Raw genomic sequence first — 25,627 nt, 5'->3', positions numbered from 1 at the left:
CTGCCGGGTTGCCCGGGAGCGGCACCGGCTGCGGCCCGGGGAGCAGGGGCACGGCCCGCGCTGGGACACGCCAGCGGAGGCGGTTGCAGGACATCGTCCTCCCTCGCCGCTCCTTTCCAGATTCCGTGTTTCTTGGTGCCTGTGTGTCCAGCCGCAGACTTTTGGGAAGAAATCTCGGCCTGCAGGGTCCTGCAGGACAAGGCGCTCCCCAGGACACCCTTCCTTTGGGGAGCAGGCGCCTTGCAGCTGCTCTGCTGTGACTGTTTTGCTTTTGGCCTTGGTGGTTTTTTTTTTTTTTTTCATTTTGAAAGGAAGCAATGATACTTATTTTTTCCTGCTGCAGCGCACCGATCCCACACCCCTGTGCATCAGATGCCTTGAACCGTTTCTGGGCTGAGCTGGTTTTTCAGGTGAGCAGGGCCATGGTGTGAGACAGTGCCCAGCCTGGCACTGGCACGGCACAGAGAGCGCAACCGGCAGTGCCGGCTCTGCAGGGCTTGGTTTTGCTGTACCACAACTCACCCGGGTCGAGCAGAGCCACCTGCGGTTCCTACTAGGATGTGGCTTTTCTCTTGCCATAAAGCTGAGCAAGCAGCAGCCACTGTGAACGACTCTTTTTGGACAAAGTGTGTTTATAACATGGAGGTAAAGGTGAATTGTTTACTTCAACCTTCCGTTTCAAACCTAGCTCTTGTGAAATTCCTAGGGGAGCCTTGCAGCCGGTCCTTGTGACCAGGGCTGTGTTTCAAGGGAGAATAAAACACAAACAACTCTCTGCAATTTGGGTTGCAACTCCCCAGAGCAGTTATGCTCAGTGGGTGAAAACAAGCAGGAGGCGTTCACCAGGCTGCTGTGTCCCGCAGTCAGTGCAAGAGAGAAAAGATGCCAAACAAAACAGGAAGATTTGGTTGGGGTTATAAAAACTTTTAGGGTAAAAAGAGGAAAAAAAACATCTGAAAGGAGTACTGGTAATTCATTGCACCTCAGTGTGTTGGGGATGCTTTTTCTAGCAGGGTCTTCAGCTTCTTCTGAGCCTCTCTGGGTGCTTGGATCTGAATGCAGGGCTCAGCTCTGAACTGGCATGGTCCTCATTTGGGTCGTTTAAGGCCTGGGCTTCTAGACTTTTTGATAAAGGGCCTGTCCTGGTCACAATGTCAGATCTGGTATCTATACATGATACATTATTTGATTATGGTGCCCTGATCCTTAGTCCAGAGCTGTGTATCTGTTAATCTGTTGGGTGATGTGGGCTCCTGGCTGGTTTTCGGTCTTTCCTGGATACAAGTCTGGATGTGAGTGATGTGGCTGGTTCTAGGGAGATGGTGAAAGTACCTCTCCATAACCACCTCATTCCCAGGAGGCACTGAAGCAGTATAATTTGTACCTGGTGACCAATTGAAACAGGCTGATGCAACACGGGACTAATATACAGGAGGCTTCTGGGGGGGTTCCACTGTCTTTAAGCTTCACACGTAAGTGGAATTGGAAGTGGATGTGTTCCGCTGCAAATAAATAGCTTTAGAGAGCGATTGCTTGTCTGAGTGCTAGTATAACTCCCCTCCTTTTTCTTCTCTCCTCTTGCTGCTAGTGCATCAGGAAGCATGGAGCACCAAGTGTCCATCACATCCGACTGGATGCTCCTTGGGCTGATTGCAGTGGTGGTTGCGCTGCTGCTGCTGACCATCTTTGGTTTTGTTGTCTACTCGGGGCTCTTCACGGAGGTTGTTGTGAGTGCTGGCTCCCCACCTGTCGGCAACATCACGCTGGCCTACAAGTTCAGGGTAGGCCCATATGGTGAATCCGGGCAGCTCTTCACAGACGGCTGCAGCATCTCGTCGAAGCTCTGCTCCATCGGTGTTTACTACGACAACCCTCACACGGTAAGATGGGGCCAGCAAGCTCTCGTGGTCAGCACCCAGGTTTCTGGCTCAGGGTGCTCTTTGACTGTGGTTCAGGCACTTGCAGCTTATGCTCCGTAGATGAGCACTGGGATTCACAGGGTCTCCCAGATCTGCAGAGGATGCTCTGTGGGGAAGGGCACCTGAAAGAAGATAGTTTCTTGGATAACCCTAATTAGAAAGCATTGGGTGAGGGAAGTTTGCTGTCTTCTGATAGCTCCTGCTGAACAAGTTATCAGCAGGATAATGGATCTGGTTATGGAGCAGAGGCCAATTTTCATGACCCTGAGGTGAAGCATTCCTTGGAAGATCCCCTGGCTGCAGGGGGCTCTTTCTGGGCTTGCAGCAATGTGGTTGAAAGCAGATGGTCTGCTCAGCTTGCTCTGTCCTCACCCATACTCCTTCTCTTGTTTCTAGTGCTCTCATGTGTTTCTGAGCTTCCCTTTCATCCCCTGAGAGTTCCTACTGAAACCTCAGGTGATGTGTACTAAGGGCTCCTGTCTGATGAAATAGTTACTCCATGATGCTCTTCAGCTGAGAGGTGAGCAGAAAGTGTACTGCCTGGTGGCTGAGCTAGCTACTCTAGTGGGTACGGTCCAGGACAAGGAGCAAACAAAAATGCATCAGAGCTTGCTGGGGGGTGAAGAGTCTGGCAGCTGATGCTAGGTGGCACTGGGGTCTCCAAATAACAGCATGTGGGCACTTGTCTGTGGCAGACAGCTTGGCTCCTCAGTAATTCTGCAGTAGCTAGTGTGACCGTGGAGGAATGCTGGGGGGGGGAGGGATGGCAGAGTGGCCAGCAGCTGTGCGTGTGTGCTGTGGGCTGGCGTGGGGCACAGCACATGAGCTGATAGTTCTTGCCCAGTGCTTTTGCCTGTGCTTCTGCTTCTTGCCTGGTGCCTGTCATGTTTTAGGAACCCTATTTCATTGCTTGCAAGAGGGTGCTCCCAAAGGTTGGACCTGCTTAGAGGGATCTTGTCCATGAAAACATGATTCTGAGTGGACTGTGACAGGAAGATACCAGAGGCAAGAAAGCATTGAGCTTGACTGTGCTTGGTGGAGCCTGGTGTGCTCAGCCACTTTGTATCCTGTGATGAGCTGACTTACCCAGTTTTTGCTTCTGAATCGTGGGAGGCAGAAAAGAGACACTCTGCAGTGTCTTTTCCTGGCCTGGAAAGGAGGATGGTGAGGGGAACTTGCGCCCAACCCCCAGGATGAGCCGGGCAGAGGCAAGGTGCAACTAGATGTGCTTGGACACTTCTGTGCGCAAGAAATGTCATGTTTGGAGCAGGTGAGGGATGGGAGCCTTGGGGAGTGCCTGGGGCGCTAGGGCCCACGTGATCAGAGTGGCCAGTTTCCCCAGCACTAATATGTGGCCTTGTCTTTGTGTCAGGGGCCTTGTCTGGAGTTGAGAACCCTGGTGCTGCTGCTGCTTCCCCCGCATCTCTGGGAGTGGAGTGGGCCAGTTGATGTTGGAAGGGCTCAACATCCGTGCCTGGTGCTGCCCTGCTCCAGGGACATGATGCAGACATGCCTGTGGTTGCCCTGCAGACCTTGTGCTTGGGCACTGTGCCTTCCCCCTCTGTTTGCCGAAGCGTGGGCTAATGAAAGCTTGTATTGCTGAGGCCCACAGATACTGATAAAGATATTTGTGGTGACTCCTGCCACATCTGGCACGGGGAATGCTTTCCCTGGCAGCACCAGGTGAGGATGGGAGGGAATGACTCTTGCATGACCCTGGAAAGTTGGGCCGTCTGTGCAGGATGAAGCTTCCTCCCATTTCTAGCCCTGTCTCGTCTCTCCTTTTTTTTTTTTTTTTTTTTCTTCTTCCTGCATCTTTACTCACCCTGTGGTTGGAGCAGGCAGTGGGCCTGCAGAACTTGTCTCTGGTAGCCGCCCAAGGTTTTGAAAGCCAGCTGTTTCTACTTTTGTAGCTGGGGGGTCTCAGGAGGGGAAGATGTTCTCTGCCAGCATGGCTGAATGGCTTCTGGTAGCCAAGGAGGCCCATCATGGTGTCAATGACTGGAGGTTTCTCTGGATTCAGGGGTCAGCCAGTGGAGAAAGCACTTGGCCTGCTTTGGTCAGGGCACACCAGGACCTCTGCTGGTGGCCCAGCCAGTGCCCAGTCTGTACTGGAGCATGCTACTAGATCTGAAGGCCTTCTTTCCCACCCACTGAGGGTTCTGTATTTGCTTGCTCGTGGACTGGCCACTGATCTGGCATGGGTTGTGAGTGCCTTCAGCTGGTGTGCAAGCTGAGAGGAGCTCCTTGCACAGGGCAGGATACTGTGGGGAGCTACAGTCCACGGTGCAACTTTTGCGAAGGACGGTAGTGAGTTTGTGTGGGTCTCTAGATGTTTTAGAGGGTACATGGACCAAGTCCATGGGTCAGGCTGGGAGACTGGTGATGACGCTGGGCAGGGGAATTGCCTTCCTCTTGAAGCCTGCTGGACAGGTGGTGCTCAGGATGGCACAACAAAGGCTCTGGGTGCCACACATGTGGAGTGAGCCTGGAGGTTGCTGGAAGCTCTGGGGGACCAGCAAAGCCTATAATGCATCTCTGCGACCAGGCGTCTCAAGCTCTGGTGGCCATGCTGTTGGCTCTTGCGATGGGAGCCTAACCTGCCCTCAAAGGCTTGGCAGGCAGCCCTGCAGCCCTTGCCCTTCTCCAGAAGAGCTGCCTTTGCTCATGGCATTGGGCAGGTGACATCAGCGCGAGCCGGCTGCCTCTGTAGGTACTATGGTGTCTGGGGCACAGCGGGGCTGTGCAGGACATAGCTCTGGTGCCTGCAGCTGTGCACGGGGCAGGAGCCTCCTCTCGCCTGACATCATGAGCACACATCAGACCTGGGTCTGCTGGAGCAGCCAGGGTGCCAGTGACATCTTCCATGGGCTGATCTGTGGCTCTTAAATTGGTTCCCACAGACATCTGCATCTCACTGATGGGCAGTGCAGGCCAGGCAGGGTGCTGAGTATGAGGATGTCCTTGGGCAGGAAGGGGCTGGTTTTGGGTGGGTCACTTGGCTGGGGGCTGCAGCGCACGTGCCTGAGGTGCTGGCTCAGGTGTTGAGCACTCGGGTGTCCTGTGGGGTGTCCCTGTGTGCTCGTACCCACTGTAGCCATGATGGCATGGGACATGATGATCTTGTTCCTGGGGGTCCAGCGGGGTGGGGTTGGCCACCCAGGCTGCCTTTCCCCTGGGAGGAAGAGATGACCTCCTCATTCTCAGTGCTCTCCTCGGTGAATCACCCTCTGGTAAAGGTTGGTCCACCCAGAGCTGGCCACCCACTGCGGATGTTGACTTGTCACCAAAAATAGACCTTTTGTCATCAGGCAGCAAAACATGCTTGCTGCCCATTGTGTCCGTCAGCATCCCTGGCTGAGTGCTGTCAGGCTCTGGCCAGCCAGCCACCTCGAGCCTGGCTCCTGGGGGTTTGGTGCCTCTGGCACTGTGGCAGGAAGAGGTTGATGACCAGCAGGTGTCCAAGCAGTGTTTGCTGTGCTGGTGGACTTGTGGGCAAAGGAAGCTATTACTAGCAGAGAGGATGGCGATGCTAGAGCTGGAGAGCAGTGGCTGTGTGCTGGCTGTGGCTGGGAGTGGGGCCAGGGGGAGCCCCATGGCCTGCAGCATGTGGGCTGCCTCGGGGTCATGCCAGGCCTCAGGGCAGCCGCTGTCACCGACATCCCTGGGGCTCCCTGCAGGCTCCTGGCTCTCTGACATTCACACAAGGATGCTCCCTGAGTGCTGCCGAACCCCTGCCAGCAATGTTTTATGTGTTTTAATGGACGAGATTAATATTAATTCACACCTTTTTTTTTTTTTCTCTTTTTATTTAATATTTAGCAGCCCAGAGGACTTCTCCCTCCTTCTTCCACCTCTGGCAGGAGCAAAAGTAACTCCGCAGCAATGCCTGCATGTGGCGGGTGGGTTTGTGCTCAGCTCCAACCAAGTGCTTCTGCTCACATTTAGCTGTTGGCCCATGCTAGGGGCTTTTGCCTGCAGTCCACATGTTCACATGCTCAGCAACCAGCCTGTGCCCAAGCGTTGGATGGATGAGGCCAAAACATTCTCTGAATGCAGGAATAGGATTTGTTCCCATCAGCAAAGCTGCTGAATAGGTTAAGCAGTAATTTCCAAAACTTCTCTGTCAGGGCACTTTGGGGAGCCAGAAGCTTTGATCAGCACCTGCCCACCCAAAAGGACAAATTTGTTAGGGAAAGGCTGGTTTTAACTGGAGTATTTCTTTCCTTTCCTTGCGATGGGCTTTGCCAGGCAAAATCTGCCTTGCTGCTGCCCTTGAGAAAGTGCCTGCAAGGCTGCACGCTGTGGAAAAGGAAAGTTGGAAGGGAGGAAGCAAACACAGCTGGCCCAAGTGGTGCTGCCTGCTCCAGCAGCTTGGGTCCTGTCAGTTGCTCTGGGGCCAGGGGTGAACTGTCTTTGCTCAGGCTGTAAATGGAAATTGAATGTTTAAAGGAACTTTATTTAATTTCCCTTATCTCCTTGCTTCATCTGGGCCTTTCCCCATGGGTGCCTTTTACTGCTGCCTCTTGCTATCTTTGGGGTGGATCTACTTCTTCCCTGCCCCAAAGCAGCGAGGCTCGGCACAGCTCTGTCTGCAGCTCCCTCTTGCAGCACAGGAGGGCAAGAGCGAGCCGTCAGGCATGCCTGTCCCCAGCCCGATGGCTGCTGCTGCTTCTGACAGTCTTTTCTTCCTTCCTGTTCACATCTGCTTGTGTTTCCCCTCTGGGATGGTCCTGCCATGCAACATGAAAGGGTGTTTAAGGGAAAGGGGGTGCCAAGGGGTGCAGTGTGGGGTAATGTGCCCTGGGGGAAGGAGTCTTGTCTCTGCCTGCTGGCTCCTTCTTCAGGCATTACTTTTGGGGTGGAAAGGACAGCAGAGCTGCTGGAGGCAAAGGCTGGGGCTCAGGGAGGGAGCTGGGCTCGGATCTCAGCGGTAGGAGGGCACGCTGTGGCCTTAGGTGGTATCAGGAGTTTGAGGGCTTTCCTGCCCACTGCCACATTCCTGCTTAGTGCCATGGTTAAATGTGAGCTTAAGTGGTGTGACTTTGTTAAAAAAATGGAAATGAAAGCTGTGGCCTTGGGTCACCTTTGGCATGGAGATAGCCAGAGTCCTGTAGGCCATCACTCTCCAGGAGCAGAGCCTTGAGCCCCCCTTGTTGGGCTGGGAGCCCTGCAGCCTCTGTCTTAATGGGAGGCAACCCCAAATCTGGAAAAAGAATGTTTTATGTTCTGCATGTTGTTTGGGTCCAGGATGGAAGGGGATGTGTTTCTTTTTGTGTTACTACACACAGCTTGGTGATTGCATGCAAGTCTTGCATGCCTCAGTTTCCCCACCCTTAAAACAGTGCCAGGCTGAATGTGCCTGCTTAGGAGGGACCCAACAGCCTCTGGATTTCTCTCTGGCTTACTGCTGGTGGGTCATGTGTCCAGGTGGCTGCTGGGGGCAGGTGCCCCTTGAGGGCAGCCTCCTTGGGTGTGGGATGGATGCAAGCTGGGCAGGTTGTGGTCACATCTTTTTTTAGCCCTGCCTCACCCCCTGTGGAGTCACAGGGATGTTCTGCAGTGGGGGACAGCAGTGAGCACGTCTCGATAGTTGGGTCTCTGTTGGGGGGGGCAGGAGAGACATTTTCTGCAGTAGCTGTTACCTGGAGTAGGTTTGGGTGAACAGCCTGGTGGGGTTTGGTTCTTCTCTGCTGCAAGTCCCTCTGCCCTCCAAGGAGGGGAGCAGTACGTTCCACACTGGACTGTGAGCTTGGGCTGGGAGGAGCATGGACAGTGTGGGCCACGATCGGCCCTGGTTAGGAGCAGGCACCTGGTTTGCTGTGCCCGAACATGCTGGGCCATTGTGTTTACCCTGGTTCATGGTGGCCTCCTGCCTCCATGCACTTCAGATTGAGGTTTTGGCCGTTCTTAAGCCTCTCTCTTCTTTTGATGCCGTCTGTTTGTCCCCCTCGATCAGGTGTCTCCAGAGAAGTGCCGCTTTGCCATAGGCAGAATCTTGAGTGAGGGAGATGCAAAGCCATCGGAAGAGCAGATCAAGCGGTTCCAGAAGTATGGCTTCAAGATCTTCTCCTTCCCTGCTCCCAGCCATGTGGTCATGGCAACCTTCCCGTTCACTACGCCATTGTCCATCCATCTAGCAGTGAACCGTGTCCACCCAGCCCTTGACGTCTACATCAAGGTAAGCAAGTGTGTCATGAAGTGTCGCATGTGTTCAGTGGACTGTCAGAGACATATCTGGCTGACAGCTGATGGGGCTGCTCTGACGGGTAACCTCTTGATGTCTTCCCTTGGGCACTGCCATCAAGATCTCCTCCTTTTGCAATCTGACAGGTAGTTTCCCAGTAGGGATGTCCTCCCATTCGCTCCGTAGGTGCAGGGGTGTCTTTTCTGCTGTTCTGTGTTTATAAGAAGCAAGTTCTCATCTGATGACTTACTGCTTTTCTCCTTAACACAGAGATAAAAGCTGGTTTTCCCCTTGAGTGCCTTGCTTGTTGTTAGGATCTGGCGGATATGTGCCCCTTTGGTGTAACGCATCATGCCATGAAACTTCTCTTTCAAGTGCCAGCCTTACCGGTGGGGTAACTGTCTTCTGCAGGGGTGGGAGGAGAAGTTAGAAACTTTCTGACCTCTGAGCTTATGAAAACTTAATTTGAAATTTGTGGCCCTTGGCCCTGGCTGGGCAGCTGGCTGCTGTAGGGTGTTCACCCTTGCCCCCGAGCAGAGCAGGTGGCCATCCCCCCTGCTTCTGGTCTTTTTTTAAGCCAGCTCTGCTGCCTGGCTCTGGCAGACAGACCAGCTGTGGCAAGGGTGTTCCCAAGTAGCACATTTGACGCAGACATCTCCAGATTCAGGCTTTCTGGAGAGTGAGGATGGTCCTGGCCAGCTGGGCGATGGAAGGAAGGGACCGTTCTTCATGGCGGGGGAGGATGCTGGGGAGAGGCCGGCGCTCAGCCCCTGGCTTATCTGACTGTCAAGTTCTGCCACTTTCGTTTGTTCGTGTTGAAACGCACTATTTATAAACTTGCTTTTCCTGGCGAAACTCCCAGCCCTGTGGGGGAACCATGCAAATCCCTCCAGCCTGCGCTGTGCCGCAGGATGGCTGCCTGAATGGCAACCCCAGAACTTCAGCCGGGGACTCTTTGCAGACCCGCTTGTCTGCCCCGGCCTTAGGGAGCTGCCTGGTGGTACCGGCAGAAGATGTGTTGATGCTGGCAGTGGGTGAGACTGCCACTGCTCATATCTGTCCCCTGGCCTTTGCTGGAGAACTGGTAAAGAGTAGAACCCCATCTCCTCTTCTCGCTTCATCCTCTATGTCTCTTCCTGGAGCTCTGCCAGCTGTTTTGTTGCAGGGGGTATTGGGCACTGCTGCCAGCCCTGTGGTGGACGTGTGGTGTGCGGGGAGGGGGCTGATGTGTGTGGGAGCATCAGGTTGGCTGCAGGAGTACTCGGCGACATGGGGCTGATGCTGCCTTACTTGAGGAAAGGTCCTGGCAAGCGCATCTGTCGCATGAGAGGGGGAGTTGTTAGAGCTAAAAAGGGAATCATGGGTTGTTCTGGGAGCACCTGGCAGCGTTCTATGGGAGTGGCCCATTTTGAATTAAAATAAATAACTGAAATCTTACGGAAGCACAGCACCCAGGGCCACGTGTAGAGGGAGGGGACAGATTTTGATCTCTGCCCCAGTTCCAACAGCATGTGTGTCAGGGTGCATGCCTGCGTCCATTCCCAAGTCCCATGGCAGAGCATTACGCCCCCCGGCCTGTGTTAGAGTGACTGTGGGGAAGCAGGCAGGGTGGTGGTGGGGTTGCCTTGCTGGTGTGGGGCAGAGGGTGCTGCTGGTCCCTGCATGCTGCACTGTGGGGATGCCCCAGCTTCCTCCGACATGGCGTGGGGGGACTTTGGAGGCTGTTTGCAGCCATGCCAGCAGCATCTCTGCCGCTTCTTCCTCCAGCTGGACTGCCTGTGCCCCTGGGGCCGCGCTGGCACTTCCCAGGGTGGAGGGATGGGGAGGGAGGGGGGGAAACTTTCATGGAAACAGGTGACCTGTGCCCGTTTGGTGGTGGGAATGGGGGTTGCCATGGCGACAGCTTCTCCAAATAGCATCCTTCATCCCACCCCCGGCGGCGCCCAGCTCCCTTAAGCAACCCGAGACAGCAGTGAGACAGAGATTTGCTTTATTTATTTATTTATCTCATGGTGTGCCTGCTTTGAGAAGGGTGTTGTTAATGAGAGCTGGGGGTCAGGCCTGCTGAGCACGTGGATCCCCCACTGCCCTCCTGTCTCAGCAGCAGCGGGGAGGAAGGGGGTGGGATAATAAAAGCCAGGAGGCTTGAAAGGGGGCTCAGTGGTGGAGATGAAACACCGGCTCCCATGGAGAGAGGGAATTGGCTGAAGTGGAGAGAGGGTGGCATAGCCGCCTAGTCATAGGAGGGAGGTGTGGGGGAGCAGGGGATGTAGAAAGAGGTGAAGGAGGCAGGGAGAAGCGTGGAAGGTGGGGAGGGAGGGTGGAGAAGGCTTTGGAGGCCCTGAAAAATAGGGGAAGGGAATGGGAGGAGAAGGGGACTGGAGGGGGTGTGTAGGGCAAAGAAGCCAGAGGGCTTGGGGACTGGCTGAGGGAGGGGGACTGCAAGAGGTGGTGGGGAAGTCTTGGACAGAGCTGGAGGAAGACCCACCAGAGCTGGCCCTCCAGTACCCTTTCCCCCGTCATTCCCTGAGGTTGACTGTTGGGGACATCAGGCCCTTGAGGCTGAAGGCTGGTGGACATGGGGAGGGAGCATGACTCCCTCTGGATTCGATGGTGCCACACTGAAGTTACCAGGGATGCTCATGGCTCAGGTTTCTCGAGCAGTGTGAGTGCAGTGGTGCCAGCTTTTAGCAGCTTGGGCTTCATCTATCCCAGCCTGTTGCCCCTTCAGAGCGACAGGGAATATTAAAAGTAAAATTTAAATTTAAAATAATAATAATAATTAAAAAGAAGGATGGCAGAGTCTCCTTTTGTTAGGGAGAGAAGGGAGATGAGCTGGCATGGAGCAGGAGGTGCTGCGGTCAGGCTGCTTTCGCAGAATTTATTCTCACCCCCCTGGCTCTCATGGGGCTCAGGATGTGGAATTTCTGTAACTCTTTGGATGTAGCCCATGGCTTTTGGGAACTGTGGAGAAATGGCTTCAGCCGTCCCTGGCAGGTAAGAGAACATCGTTCCCCTGGGATGGTAGGCTGGCAGCAGCAGTGACTTGCTGGCTAGAATCGCCTTTGGAGAAGCCCAGGAGAGCCTGCTGGCTTGTTGCTCTGAGCACAGGTTATTTAAGGCATAGGCTGCAGTTATTTAGTGTCCCTCAAAAGCGTTTCTTCCCTAATAGCTCCTGCCAATGCCTCTCCCTGCTGCTAGGCAGGTATGTCCCACTTTCCTGGGGCATACGCTCCTGCCCCATGGCACAGCTGCTGGCCAGACGCAGCAGCCCTGACTCCTGGGTGCAAAGGAGAGCTTCTGCTAAGCTCTTCACTGGTGGAGACCCTTTCTGACAGCTCTGGGAGCAGGTCATTCCCCTGTAACCTCCTGCCATTTCAAGGAGGATTTATTCTGGCTTGGGTGTAACAAGCTTTCCACAGTGGGCTGCATGTGCCTGCGTCTCTTGGCCTCCGTGCTGGTGTCTAGCAGGCACTGCCAGGCAGGTGGGCTTGGATCTCCCAACCCCTGGGCTCTTCTGGCAGATATATCCAAGGCAGAGCTGGCAGGTGTCTCCCACTGCAGCCCTAGAAGCAATTGACTCAACTTGGTCTCTTTCCACGGGGTTTTGGGTCAGTTTTGTGCTCTCTTCAGCCAAGGATGATGTGCAAGTGGAGGGATGAAGGAGGAGAGTGATGCTGGCATCGTCCTGGCTGCCTTGCACCCTGCTCTGAACCTGAGCACAGGCTGGCTGGCTCCAAATTCTGACTCTGCCTAACTTGGAAAACTGGAATTTAATCCCTTTAGCTGGTCTTGAAAAGGCATCCTCCAACTTTCAGCAAAAACCCAGCTCTTTCACCTCCCCTGGGCTCTGTACTAGGATGTTCCCCACCTCCGTGAGCTTGTGAATCACTGCTTTATAGTGTGCATCTCAAGCAGCAGTGGCTGGCATGGGCTCTGTGATACCAGGAAGGATTTGGGAGGATATCAGGTTGGCTCCCGCCTGGCATGTCTACAGGGAGCTGAGGCAGGGTGCTTGATAAGGTGCTAGAAAGACATGGCTTGCTCCCGTTTACAGCCCAGGAAACGTAGTATTCCTTTGGCTGGTAGCTTGGAGTGAGCTTTGCTCCTTGTTTCGGCTATGGTACCTTAGTCACCTCTTGCTCCTTTTTGATAAGCTAAATATACAGAGCTTGTAAAGTCTTCCACTGGCATATTTTCCAATAGTGTCTGTATTTTGCAATCTTGATTCCTGCGTGCTTTTTGGGGTGTTTTTTTGGACCTGTTTTCAGCTTAGAAAGTTCTCTGACTTGCCAGTAGCACAAATGGATGCTTTATTTCAGCAATGGTCTTATCGCTGTGGTGCACAGATCTCTGGTGGAGATCTTGTCCCCTGCCACAGACCCCCCGGTCATGGGTTTATTCTGAGCCAGCTAACAGTGACTTCAAACATGTGCCACTGTCCTTTGATGTAGTTGTAGTTTCTTGATTAAAAACGGGAAATGGTACCAAATCCTGCGTCTTCTCAGAGTTTGAATGAATGGCACGAGTGCTGGTTTATTTATCAGTCAGGCCCACAATCCCCACAAAAATAAATCGCATTTGCCAACAGGATCTAGCAGCTGTGAATGTGTGTTGGTTGACATTAATTATGCTGGTTTCCTTTGCTTTCTGGTGATCTGGTCCAGTTGCAGCCATACTTTTTTTTTTTTTTCTTTTGCCTTGGCTCAGTCTTTGCCTGACCAGCCTGTGCTTGCCTGAGTCGGCTATTTACCCATTGGAATATTGGCAGGTGCAGGCTGTTGTCTCTCCTGGGACTTTCTAGCATGTCCAGGTGGCTAGAGATAACCCTTTGACATGTGGACAGCTTGCCAGCTGAGACTTCAGCATCGTTTAAATGTATGTTATCTGGGTTTAGATGTATGTTATCTGTACCTGCGAGCTGTGTGTTATATCTTTGCATGGAAGAGCAAGTAATTTCACCTTCATCCTCTGCCCATGTTGTTTGGCTTTGTCCTAAATGCATTGCAGAAGTACTTGCTGAATGCTCCTCCCTTCTCTGTGGCACCACTGAGGTTTCCCCCAGCTGACGTGTCCAGGATCCGTGCTATCCTTCAGACTCCTCTCCCCTACACAGCACCCCAAATGGCTTCTTAATGTGAGTGGCTTTCTGTCTGTACGGGACTGGGAACCTACGCGTGGTCATTTGTGGCAACTAAGTCTTGGTACCCACTGCCCTTGTGAGTATGGCTGCACCTTGTCTTGCCTTTCCTGCTCCTCTGACCACACTGCCATAGCTGCTGGCTTTACTCAGATCTGTTGATGTTGGTTTTCTCCCGGTTGTCATAAATGAAGGTCTGTGGAGCTGTCTTCTCATCCCAGATGGTTTGTGTTTTAAAGGTGAAACCATGGAGTGACCTTTTTGCTTGGCTGTATCGGGGGCCTGGGGTCAGGGGTTGGCAGCTGGTAAAATGTTTGCAAAGGGGGCTTAATTATTGGGGTGTTGGCTGATCCTGGCTGATTTAGTTTAGTTTGGGCTCTATGAATGAAGCCTTTTTAAATACCAGCTTGCTATGTGCAAGTGGTCTGGGCTGCAGTCTGTGTGTACATGAGACCTGATCTCAGCAGCAGCTCCAGTCGGTCAGCTCCCACCCAAGGTTTTCCTCCGGGGCTCTAGGAAGTAGTGCAGGTGCCCAGCCGGTGCTGTTCCTCAACTATAGCTTTGCTTATCCTCATGAACTCCTTTGGTCTTCTGCGAGCTCTGGGGACCATGGGCTGAAGACCACTGCCCAAGGTGGAGCCCTTACTGAGCCAAGGCCACTCAAAGTTGCATATCCATCTCCCCAAAGAGGATGAGGAGTGGGATACCTTTAATCCAGAACTTACCACTACCAACCTAGGACTTTGCTGCCCTCACTGTCTCATGATGTGGGTCTGGAAGGGCTCTTCCAGATAACCTTCTGCATCCCTGCATCAGTGGGTCACCCTGCAGAATATGCCTGTGGCTTTCTGGGAGGTGGAGCTCTCCATCCTCCTCCTTCCCTTTTCCCATGCCCAGGGTGACTGTGGGTATCAGTTTGCAGATACCTTGAGCGAGGTTTGGGGTGCTGGGGAGAGAGGTGGTGCCTCAGCCGTCTGGCTAGGTGGGATGACCTTCAGTTTAAGCCCACATGCACTTGAATATAGGTCTGTAGAGTTCCCAGGAAGACAGGAGGTTATTTGATGCTGCTGTTAAGCGATCCTCACACATCAAATAAAAGTGAGGGGGGGAAAGAAATCCTTGAGAGTCATACAGGATTTGACGTGTCATACTCATATTGATGGCAGAGATGAGGCCAGAGCTGACAGTGTGACAGGCTGCTGGGCCCTGGGCTGGCAGAGGCTTGGAGTAAGGATACAGAGTCTGGGGGAAGTGTTTTGGGAGCCCTTGCGTGTGTCTGCATCAGTCCCAGGCTGGGCTGTAGGTCAGGTCACACGTGGCTTGTGCACTGCAGACAGATGTCGCTAGCAACCACTGCCCACCAGTTGTGTACCTCGGGGCCGCAGCAGCAGGTTGGGGCTGTCCCCAGCAGTTGTCGCTCAGATACCTCCAGTGTGAGTGTAGCCGCAGACCAGTGCATCTCCAGTGGGTGGTACATGGTTAGGGTGGGGGGATGGCTCATGATGGGAAACCCCAGGGAAGTGTGGATGCTCAGGGTGGATGGTGCAGACAAGCTCCTGTGGAAGGTAGGAGTTTTTTTCCTTTCCAGATTTTTTTTGCTTTTGTTGTTCTTTAACCTCAGTGTAATGATCTGATTCAGAGTGGGGGATTGTTGACAAGCCACCTCCCTGGTTTTGCCCCACTGATGATAGCCAGCCAGCAGTGGGGTTTGGAAACGAGGGGAAGAAACTACCCATCCTACTTACTTTCCCCTCTTAGAAACAAACTCCAACTCAAATGCTGTTCTGGCTTGGTTTATCCTATTACTAAGGAAGCCCTCAATGGTGTTATCTTCATTGCCTGTCACTCATATCCACAAGTGCTACATAGTGGATTGAGTCTCTCTTCTCCTTTAGGAACCCCATTAGGCTTGGGGATGTGTTGGGTGTTTGCAGTCTGCTCCCGCAAAGGGCAGTGGAACACAGCCTGATGCTGGCAGCATCTCCCTGCAGCCAGGGAAACAGAGACACGGGGGATGTTGCATCCAACCTACCACGTGCTGCTAAGGTCTTCTGCCACTGCTCATGGCCACAGGAGGAGAAGGGAAAGCAGAAGAGGGCAATGTCAGAGATGGCTTTGGGTGAGTGTTTCTGGTTACCTGGGGACTGCTGGGTGTTGGGGCGTGTGGTGGTGCACAATGAGTCCATCACGTTCCCTCCTCTCACCTAGGCATTATGCACCCTGTTTGCTGCTGGCAAAAGAGGTGATGTATAGATGAGATATTGGCCTTATTTTAGGTGATGACAGTTTAAGGATGGGAGTCCTGGTGAGCTGCAAGTCTCTCCCTACCCATCCCTGGTTCCCCACCAGCCTAGCTGATGCTGAGGATGAGTGCCGGAGCAGCTGGGCCAGGAGTGCTGGAGGACACCCTTGGCTGATATGTGCTCTGTGCCAGGAGCCAGTGAAGCTCTTGATCTTGGACTGGGCAAGCGGAGCAGGTGAGGGGTGGGCACTGCAATTCTGCAGTCACATGCAACTGCAGGCACCAGAGAGGGACCCCGAGGTGACTCTGCACAGGCTTGGTGCCTGCACGGGCACATTCATCTCCCACTGACTTGCACTGACAGCTGGTTTTCAGTGGTCTCTCTCCAGCAAGGCTGCCTGCTCGTTGCTGGTTGGCAACCCCCAGCTGCATGTCACATCACATCAGTTTGTGCGTTCGCTGTGACTTTTTATTAAATATTTTTTGTGACAAAACCCTCCGAAAAAGTTTTAGTCTTGCAAGTGCAAGTGACCTAACCTCCAGCTCTGTGTGGGGGAGCAGGTAGGGGAGGGCGGGATGCCCACGAGGTCAGGCTGGGAGCTGAGCCAGGTGGCAGGGATATTTGGTGGGCAATGTCATTTAACACTGTAGGAACCTTTGGACTGGGGTCAGCTCATGCAGTGGAGCTGGTTCGTTTAACCTGTGTCTGCAGGGAAATGTGCTCCTCCTGTGTCGATAATGGAACATATGGGGATCCGGGGCTCTGCGTCACGTCTCCTGCCACTCGCAGCAGGCATCCCTGCTTTCCCACTTCTCCAGAGGAATTTGGCAGCCCCAGGCCTCTACTCATCTGCTGTCAGTTTTTCCCTGGTCCTTGCAGGCAGGCGAGCAGTGACTTAGCACTGGCCGTGCTTCATGTTCAGTGCCAACTTGTGCCAGGCATGCCAGTGTGTGCCGGTTGGTGCGTGTGCTGATTGCTCAGCGCGTGCTCATGCCATACCTGCTGCTTTGCTGCTTTGTGCTCGCAAGTGCCATTCTTCTTGCAAGTGCCTGGCTTCTATTTCAGCTCTGCTCTTCAGTTGCATGGGGGCAGGTGTAAAACCACAGCTCTGGCAGCACCACTCCTTTGAGCAGAAAAGAGGTTTTCTGACCAGCTTTGAGCTTCAGTAGTTACAAAGGCTCCTTCCCTGCCTCTGCAGCTTGTCTCATGTGTGGAATCACCTGGTTTTTCCTCAGCTGCTTGTTGACTTTGTACAAGCTTCTGCCCCAGCAGCAGGCAGAGGAGTCCTGGTCTCAGGGAAGCAGCTGGCGTGGGACACAGGCTCCTGGCCACTGTGGCCTTCCCAGTTCTGATAGATTACAGAATGGGAACGGCCCAGTTTGGAAGGGTCCTGGAAAGGTGGTCTGATCCAGTCTTTTATGGAAAAGGGAGCCTGGATGAGTTATATAGCACCTGATAGCATCTTGAAAGATTCTGCCAACGGGGACTCTACCACATCCCTAGGGAAACTGTTCCAGCTGACAGCTCAGCTCCAGGTCTCTGCCACCATGGGTGCTTTCCTGTGACATCCAGCATTTTGATCCTATTACCGTCCCAGCTCCTCTCCCAGGAGCATTTCTAAAGGCAGCTCCTGGGAGGAGAGCAAACTTCAAGTGCCTGCCTTGCCATGCATGCCAAACTGTGTGGACATCCCTGATTATCTGACAGCCAAAAGCCTGGCCCAGTGCTGCCTGTCAGCTGGTGGTCCTGCTGGGGGGCATTTTCATCCTGGGGGGGAGCGGGAAGTCACCTTGCTCTGCCAGCACTGCTTGGGAAAGCTGGGGCTCGCAGCCTCGTAACTATTTACCCAGCCTTGCAAAATTGTCACAGGGATGCATCTGCTCAGACAAAGATTTGCTTCCCCCCTTGCCTTTGCAGCAACGACTAATGATCATGGAGGAAGCCGGGGATATTTCATATGGCTGTCCAAGGGAGAGAGGAACTGAAATGGTTTGCCTTGGGCAAGGAGGGAGAGTTAAATACTACAGTGCTTTTCTGTCACATCTCTTTATCGGCTCAATCTGTACATGTGCTCTCCCCAGATATATTTATAGAGAATCCCAGAGGATGCAGTTGGTTCAAAAGGTTTTCTTTGTCAGGCATTGGAGATGGGTCCAGCTCTCAAGCAGCGACACAGTCCCAAACCTTAGGGTCTTCCCTCCTTGCCAGCTAGTCAATTAATTTGAGGATAAGATTGATCTGCCTTTCTGCAGTTATTTTAGCAGGGTCCTAATGATTTTTTTTCCGGGCTTGTTCTTCCCTGTAGCCCTTCGAGCCAGACCTTGCCAGCTGTGCCAGGCTTGAGAAATGGGAAAATGAACCTGATCAAATGCGAAACAGCTTCTTAAAAATGCGGCTCTTTTCCAGCAAACGCTGTTGGCCCAGTTTCCCTGGCTGTGAAGCTCCCGCTTTGAAACCTGTAGAGCAGGGAGATAATACATTTGAAAGCAGTGGCATTTTTACCTTCAGAAAAGGGACCATTGTGCTATGACTAACTTGCACTTTTCTGATTCTAGTTAGGTATAAAATGGTAGGAAAGGTGCTGCTTTGGGGAGGGCAGGAGAATGAAAACATTTCTCTTCTGCACTGAATCAAAACATGGATGGATGAGTTGCAAGGTTGGGTGGTGATCAGATCACAGGGATGAAACAACAAAATCAGTTCTTGCTCCTTCCTGTGCTGAGAGCTTATGTGCCATAGGCGAGGGATGGGCTTTGGGGCTGCATCTGTGGCTGGAGCACTGGCGAGGCAGCCAAACCCAGCTGTTTGCTCCAAAGCAGAGAGTCACGCTGAAAGTCTCTCGGGGTCTTGTCTTTTGACAGGGAGATATATATATACACACACACACAGATAGAGAGATATATGTACACAAACCCCCTGTTGTCCCTGCTTGCAGCAGCCACTGCCCTTCAAATGCTATTTGAGTTGATGCTGCTGAGCGCTGGTGGCCTTGGGCAGAGGCAGCAGGCTGGGGGTGTCCTGAGCTGCTAGTCCTCATGACCATGGTAGGTATGGATGTCTACGGAGCCCCTCACATCTTGGGGAGTCTTTCACAGGCTCATCAAGTGCTTTTCCTCTGTTTATGCTGTTGCCTGGTGGCCATCACTCTGCCTGCATCCACAGGGACCCACAGCCTTTGCGGGGTGGGTGCAGGGTACAGAGAGATGCAATGATTTGTTGCAGACCTATGTACGACCAGTACATCCTGTCCTGCTTTGATGAGCAAACACACAGTGCTGAATTCTGGTTGTCCTGACAAGGCTGCGGAAAATCATGCTGCCAAATCCTGGCCCTTTTGAACTCCTCCAGATTTGCAAGGACCAAGTTCATCTTTGTGGTCTCCAGCTGCCTCTGCCATGGCAGGGCTCCGGAGCAGCTTGCAGCCTGGTCTGTGAGCTCCTTGAAAGAGGAAGGTCAAACTGTGCTTAACTCTTGGCTTGCAGGCTTTTGAGAGTATCTGGGAGCCCTCAGCTCCAGGGTTCCTTTTGTCTCATTCCTTTTCCAGCATGTGGCAGCTTATTTGAGCCTCTCTGCTTCAGCCAAATGGGAGAAAATTGGAGCCTTCAATAGAAATATTGGTAGTTTGTAACTCCAGCAGCTGTGCCTGGAGCTGGCAGGGATGACTCCGGGTTAAAACTGCCCCAAGGCAGCTGATGGAGGTTTGCAGCCTGGCAGGGATGTCCAGGCTTCCTGCGCCGCTTCCTCCAGCTCCATCCTGGGCTAGCAGCAAGCTGTGGTGAGCCTCTTCACCTTTGTGGCCAGCGGGCTGAGTGGGTATTCATCTGGCACCTCTCCTCTTTGTCCAGTCACATAGGAGCAAGAAAAAGCGTTCGTTGCCCTGCTGTCAGACCACAGCAGGCAGAGGAGGCAGCGGCTCCCTGGGGACTGGCTCAAGGGTGAGTCGGTACTTGTCCTCTGCCACCCTTGAGCTGACTTCTGCCAGGATCTGGTGCAGTGCCTGGCATTGGTAAGTGACCGAAGGTGCCTGTTACCATCAGGAGTGGGTCGGGGCCTGGTGGACCAGTGGGTGTGCTGAGGCAGCATCCCCTTTCCTTGTCCCCAGTCCACCCGACATTTGTCTTTCCTGGCATCCTTGATGTCCTGGTGAGTGTGAGGAGGTGGAGGCTTATGCTTGCCTTGAGCTGATGCATTTCTGCTGCGTTTGTTTGAGATCTTTTCTCCCGTAGATAGGGTGCCTCTGCCCTGCCAGGGCTGGTAGGAGGGCTGGGGCTGTAATGCAAAAAAGGATGTGCTTCCAGCACAGAGGAGAGGAACAAACCTGCCTAAGAGGGGAGGTGATGATGGAGAGTCACCTCTCCTCCTGGGTAGCAGAGAGAAACTAGGAAGAGGTTTCTGTGCTGACTTGGAGCAGAGCCTAGGTGCAGCTTTTGGGACAGGATCAAATTCCTGTGGCCACCATGTCCACTTTCTCTAAAGCTTACCTAGTAGGGAGGTTCAAAATATGGATCCCATAGCCTGTGTGCAGAGAGGGAACTGTGGAATGCTTTCAGAGGCTTTCAGGATTGTGAAAGCAGCTCAGCTGCAGCAGAGAGCCTGAGCTCTACTCCAGCTTGCACCAAGGCAGCGTGTGAGGAGTGCTGGCTGCTAGCTGCTCTGAGAGCCAGGAGTCCTGAGCCAGCGCTGAGAGGGGAAGGACTCGCAGCCAGCCACCTCTGGCACTGGGATGGCAAAACGGAGAGGCTGGGGCCACGAAATGGAGTCACTGGTGGGGCTTGGAGTGTGCTTGTCTTCCAGACCACTGACATCTGGATTTTGCACATCTGCATTTTGCATGGCTGCGTTCCTCCTAAAGCTCAGTGAGGCTCTGTCTGTCTGAGGCTGAGCTCTAAATTAAATGATAGAGTGGTGCAGCTTTACATTTCAAAGTGTCTGAGGGAGTGGAAGGATGCCTGGGAGTTTCTGGCACTATGGAATAATTGGGGTGTTTTTTTGGGTTTTTTTTTTGGCTGCTTGTCCGATGACTGCTGGGTGTTCACTCCACAGATGGATTGCTTTACCTGTTCATCTTCTGCTAATATGAGGAATTATAACAACCCTGCAGGGATGAAGGGGGGTGAGGGAACTAAGTGCAGCAGGGAGAGCAGGTTAGTAACGGCTCTGCATCCGTGACTCTGGCTGCTTCTCACAGTGGTAGCTTGTGCATGCGCTCATGTTTGTGTTGCAGGACCCCTGGAAACTTTTGCTGCTGTTCCCCCCTTCCACATACTACCAACCAGAATATCTCCTGGTGTATTTAAAGCTGTTACAGTGTCCGTTTCCCTTACCTTTGCAGCTCTGCAGGGTGGATTCTGAGGCAGGAGTGCTGTTTGAAGGTCAAGGACAGACCTTTAAGGCAGCAGGGAGAGCAGTCAGTCTGGGAGTCCCTGTCCCAGCACGGCTCAGGGCTGTTGCCTTTCAGATGAAACCTGAAGGGTTGTCCTGGCTCAGTGGGGACAGAGAGGATGCACTGTGGCTGTTCACAGAGTGGGCCTGTCCGCAGCTGCCTGCCAGCTTCATGCTTTTGCTGACAGGCTCTGTTCCCGCTCCATGGGGTAAGGCAGCCCAGGAAGGCTGGAGGGAGGGAAACTGTGGCCTCGTTCCCACTGTGGACACTGGTGTCTTCTCACTGCTACTGGATGGCCAGTAATCTCAGATGCTCCTCTGAGTTTTATTTCTGCCGGGAGCTGATGGCAGCTCCTTGACATGCAGAAAGGTAGATATCTATCATCTGCTGTGGCCAGCTGCTTTTCTTTTCACGCTGTGCGGATTCACAGCTTGGGGTAACGTCTGCCCAGCGGTACAGCAACCAGACCATGAGTTGGCAAAAGCTTATCGAGAGGTCAGTGTCAGAGAACGACTTGCTCTGGTACTTCTCTGCTGAGCAGTTCAGGGGATGAGCAAAGCAGAAGCTGCTGCTATGGCTGCAGGAGCTGCCTGATGCAGTGGGCTCACAGTGGAGGAGCACAGCCATCGGCTCCTGTTCTTGCATCCTCCTCCTCTCACATGCATCTCTAGGTGCCGTGTTCACTTGTCCCTCCCTTGCTCAGTTCCTGCCTTCCCGAGAGGCCCTTGCCTGCCTCTCCCACCAGTTCCCCTGCAAACCTGTGTCTCCTGGCAGGAGCTACTATGGCACCCGTAGCATCGGCTCAGCTCGGGCTTTATGCTGTGCCATGGGGCACAGGACCAGCATCCCAGCCCCTCTTCTCTTGCTAACCGAGGCCTAGCAGCCTTCCTGGGACAGGGCTGCAGCGGTGCAGAGCAGTCTGCTCCCTGCCCGTGATGAGCTGCAGCTGCCTGGGAAGGGCAGGTGGGGTTGGAGGTGCAGAGGTGCTTCCCTGAAATCCTCCCCATCCTCCACATACCCAGAGCTTGAGGGAGGAACACCACGGTGCTGGGAAGAAGCAGAGTGTCCTCTGGGTCTCAGGGGGCACTGGGGCAGCTCTGGTGGCTGCAGTGTTGGCTGATATGCTGCTGTTGATAACATTATGCAGGGCTGTTTGTGATTTGGGGTACCCAGGGGAGCAGAGCAGTGGTGAAGACAGAGAGGTGGCTCCCTGGCAGGGAAAGACCTGGAAAGCTGAGTGGCATGGCGCATATCTGGAGCGTTCCTGGCTCATGCAGCACTTCTGGTAGTGTATAGGACCTGGAAAGCTGCAGGCTCGTGGAAGGGCAGAGGCAGGCTGGGCTCTGTCCTCGCCTAACTTGCTTCAATTTTATCTTGTGATTGATCTGCGTGGTCAAACTCACAATCCTGTGCTGGTGGAGGAGCAGTTGCCAGACTGCAAAGGTCACTGAAAGCAGCTGCTCCCTTTTCCTGCTGCCTCTGTTACCAGCAGAAGAACCTGGCTTTGGAGGTGCTCAGCTTGCATCCCTGCTGGCACTTCCAGCCATTGCCTCCCCGCACACCCCAGCACACTGCGGCAGTGTGCTCAGCAGGCGCTTTCCTCTCTAGACTGAGGTAATGAGTCTCCTGGGACCCTGCACCAGGGTCTGGGGTGGGCCGAGGAGGAGGTGAGAGTTGCAGAGAAAAGGCAGGGACCCAGACCCACCTGGCCTCCCCATGCCCACTCTGAGCAGGGCAGCTGGAGAGGTCGGTCAGCACATGCAGCTGCCAAAACGTCGTGTCCTGGCTCGAGGATGTCGGGAGCTGTCCTAAGGGCCCTGATGAATATGCCTGGTGCCGCTTGTTTGCCTCCCTTACCCCCTCCTTGCCTCTGCCTGCGTTTCTACCTCCTCCTGCATTGCAGGCAGCCTGCCGGCTTTTTGCCTTTTGCTTTCTGCCCGCCAGCGCTGTTTGTTTGCACTGGGGATTTCCTCAGGCGAATCGTTACCGCTGGCAGCGTGTGGTGGCTGGAGGCTCTGGGGGCTTCGTTAGCTGAGCTCACTGGTGGGAGCTGTCATCACACTGGGGCTCGCCAGCATTGCTGGCTCTTTGCCCTTTGCCTCGCAGGATTGCCAGCTTTATGGGGTAGAGGTGCAAGCTCTTGGACGTGGAGGTTTGAAGGTGGCTTTCCTTGAAGCCTGCAGGGAAATGTTTCTTGTTCACTTCTAAAAAATCAGAAAGGCGCTTGTCCTGGACTCCGACTGGCTTTTAAAACATGGGGATGTCTTTCCCCAGTGCAAGGGAAGGAGAAGCAGGAACAGGAGGAGCAGTGAACCAACAGGGAGCTGTGGCCCATGGGTGAGTGTCCTGCAGTGGAGAGCCCGAGAGGGATCTCTGTCACTGGAGGCAAGCCTGGGCCTCCCTGAGCAGGTCAGACAGTATTTCTCCACTGTTGATTGCACTTAGCTGATAGCTTGGAAGATCATAGTGTCCTGCAAACTGACTTTCTGCCATCAGATTTGCCAATGTGCTGTACTGGTGATACGCTGATGGATGTTGTGATCATCTTACCCATTCCTCATCAGTGAACCAGGCTGAAACCCACTCGATCTTCCACTTTGGTGGCCTTCCTTGCCTTCTATGTGAGGCCGATGAGCCTGACATTAAGTCCCTGTTAGTGGGGAGGGAAGGACTATTTTGCTGGGGAATCAGGTGGTTGCATCCGGATTTTGCTTCAGGCTGCTGGTGGCTTTATCTGTGCAAGTTCAGCAAGGTTAGGTTCTTCAGCTTCCCTTTTCAGCTTTCAGCTGTGAAGGGATGGTGTGAGGCTGAGCTTAGCTCATCATGAAATACATTCCATGAAGCCTGGGAGCCGGGGGCGTTGCAGAAAGACAAGGTTGTTCAAGGAGGTAGGAAGTGATGGGGGGGCATTTATTCCACTGCGCCACTTTCTTCCTGGGGGCATTACTGTGACACATGTCCTGAGTTTGTCCTGGTAAAACAAGCTGTGGAAGAGCAGCTGGAGGTGCCTGTGATCCCAGGAAGATGGCTTGGGGAGCCAAGGAACAAGAGGAAAGGACTCAGACTTGGTGGTGGTGGTGTGTTCTTAGGAGACCGAGAGCTCCCATGTGCTGTGGGCACCAGGCACTCCTGCTCCGTCTCTGTTGCTTTGGTTTTGCTGTGCAAGGTTTTCATCACGGGACCTATTACAGGTGAGGACATGTGTGGGAAGGCCGGGAATGACAAGCCTCCACTGGACATCCCTGTTGCAGAAGGGCAAGTACAGAAGCGAGTGGTGGCCCAGGAGATAAAAGTCATCAAGGTGTGTTGGGAATGTCCACCTGGATGAGGAGCCCTCCAGTCTCTCAGCTATGAGTTTGCCATGGAAGATGATCTCTCACCACAAGGAACAACCTGTTGTTGGGTATCTCAGGGCAGGGGGGTTGTACCATAGGTTAGAGCTTACTCTCCCTGTGAGCAGCCTAAAAAATATCCGTGTTTCAAAAAGGCTCTTTTTACCTGCACGATGCCCCAAGCAGGGTGGGAGGCTGCAGTGTGGTGGGCCGCCTGGCCAAGGCGGGATGGGCAGGAGAAGAAAGGCCCTACCTTAACAAGAGGCAGAGAAATTGCCACAGCTGCTGCTCCTGGCAGCCTTGCCGAGGCAACAGAGCAGGCAAAGCAATTTAGCATCACTCCAGTCATCCGTGATGGCAGAGATCATTGCATCAACCTCTTCAGCTTTGTGATTAATGCTGAAGAAGCATCCTCTGAGGGCTGGAAGGAAAGCGTTGGTCCCCAGAGACCCACACTCTGAAGCAGAGGCAGCCCTCTCCAGCTGTGGTCCTCCTCTCCCGCAGTCTCGTCTTCCTCCTTTTGTGTGTGGCTGTTGACCCACATATTCCCATAGTGATGGAGTTCCTAGGGACAGGAGTAAGAACCCGTGACTGGTTCCTCAGGGGAGGAGAGATTATGTGGATTTATGTGGATTTCTTGTCTTATAATGGAAATCCAGGGTTTGAGCTTTCAGAGTGGCTAAAGCCAAAGTCTGCTTCAGAGAGCTTGTGTGGGGCGGTGTTGGGGAAGGAGGAGCAGAGGAAGGGGTGCAGTTGGGGTCAGGTAGGAGGAAGATGTGATAACATATAGTGGAGTTCTAGGAAGCTGGTGAGAACAGTGTCCCCAGCTGGCTTCTCTTACCCATGGCGAGTACGGGAGCAAGGCAGAACCTGGGAACTTGGAAAGCACTGAGTTTTCAGGAAGATTAATTTTTTTTAATGCAAAAGTTTGCTTCACTTCTGAAACTCTTTGCTCAAGGACTAATTACTACCAAATAACCGTGACACCAGGGGGGACCCAAGCCCCGTGAATTGTGTGTTTGCACCATCTGCTCCTTATTTTGCAGGTGACGTTCCTGTAGCTGGGGCAGTAAAGTAAGTCCCTGGAAACACATGGATTAACATACCTGAGTGTCTCCAGGCTGGCAGCCGTGTCCAGGGCTTGTTATTCCCCCACACTGGGGGTTCTGGCTGCCAGTGGCTGCTTTCTGAAAGTAAATCTCACTGGGACTTGCTGCTCGGCTCATCTCTGAGGATGGGGGATGCGCCTGGATGTGCTGCAGGATTTCTCTTGCAGCTCAAATGGGTGCTGGAAGGGGAGGAGGTCCGGAGTGTGCCTGTACTTGCAGCAAGGCAGGGCTGGAGCTTACTCCCTTTTGCTGAGGGATGGGAGGGAATCTCCATCCCAGAGAGGAGAATCACGTTTGTGACTTGCAGCAGCCTC

At 53.5% G+C, this 25,627-nt stretch overlaps 1 protein-coding gene across 2 annotated transcripts in view; it reads left to right on the top strand.

Annotated features, from left to right (window-relative positions):
- The window catches only part of TEX264 (testis expressed 264, ER-phagy receptor), a 40,812-nt gene that overhangs the window by 777 nt on the left and 14,408 nt on the right, over window positions 1-25,627 (top strand). Inside the window, exons 2-4 of one of the 2 annotated variants that reach the window (XM_055706993.1) lie at window positions 344-410; window positions 1,589-1,880; window positions 7,879-8,100. In XM_055706993.1, the coding sequence (XP_055562968.1) occupies window positions 1,602-1,880; window positions 7,879-8,100 (501 nt within the window). In that variant the 5' untranslated portion in view covers window positions 344-410; window positions 1,589-1,601. The remainder of the gene's footprint in view (window positions 1-343; window positions 411-1,588; window positions 1,881-7,878; window positions 8,101-25,627) is intronic. The other variant, XM_055706994.1, reaches the window with a different exon arrangement.

The sequence above is a fragment of the Falco cherrug genome, chromosome 4, assembly GCF_023634085.1.
Source record: "Falco cherrug isolate bFalChe1 chromosome 4, bFalChe1.pri, whole genome shotgun sequence".
In the NCBI taxonomy this organism is placed as follows: domain Eukaryota; kingdom Metazoa; phylum Chordata; class Aves; order Falconiformes; family Falconidae; genus Falco; species Falco cherrug.
This window is presented reverse-complemented; position numbering and strand designations above follow the sequence as displayed.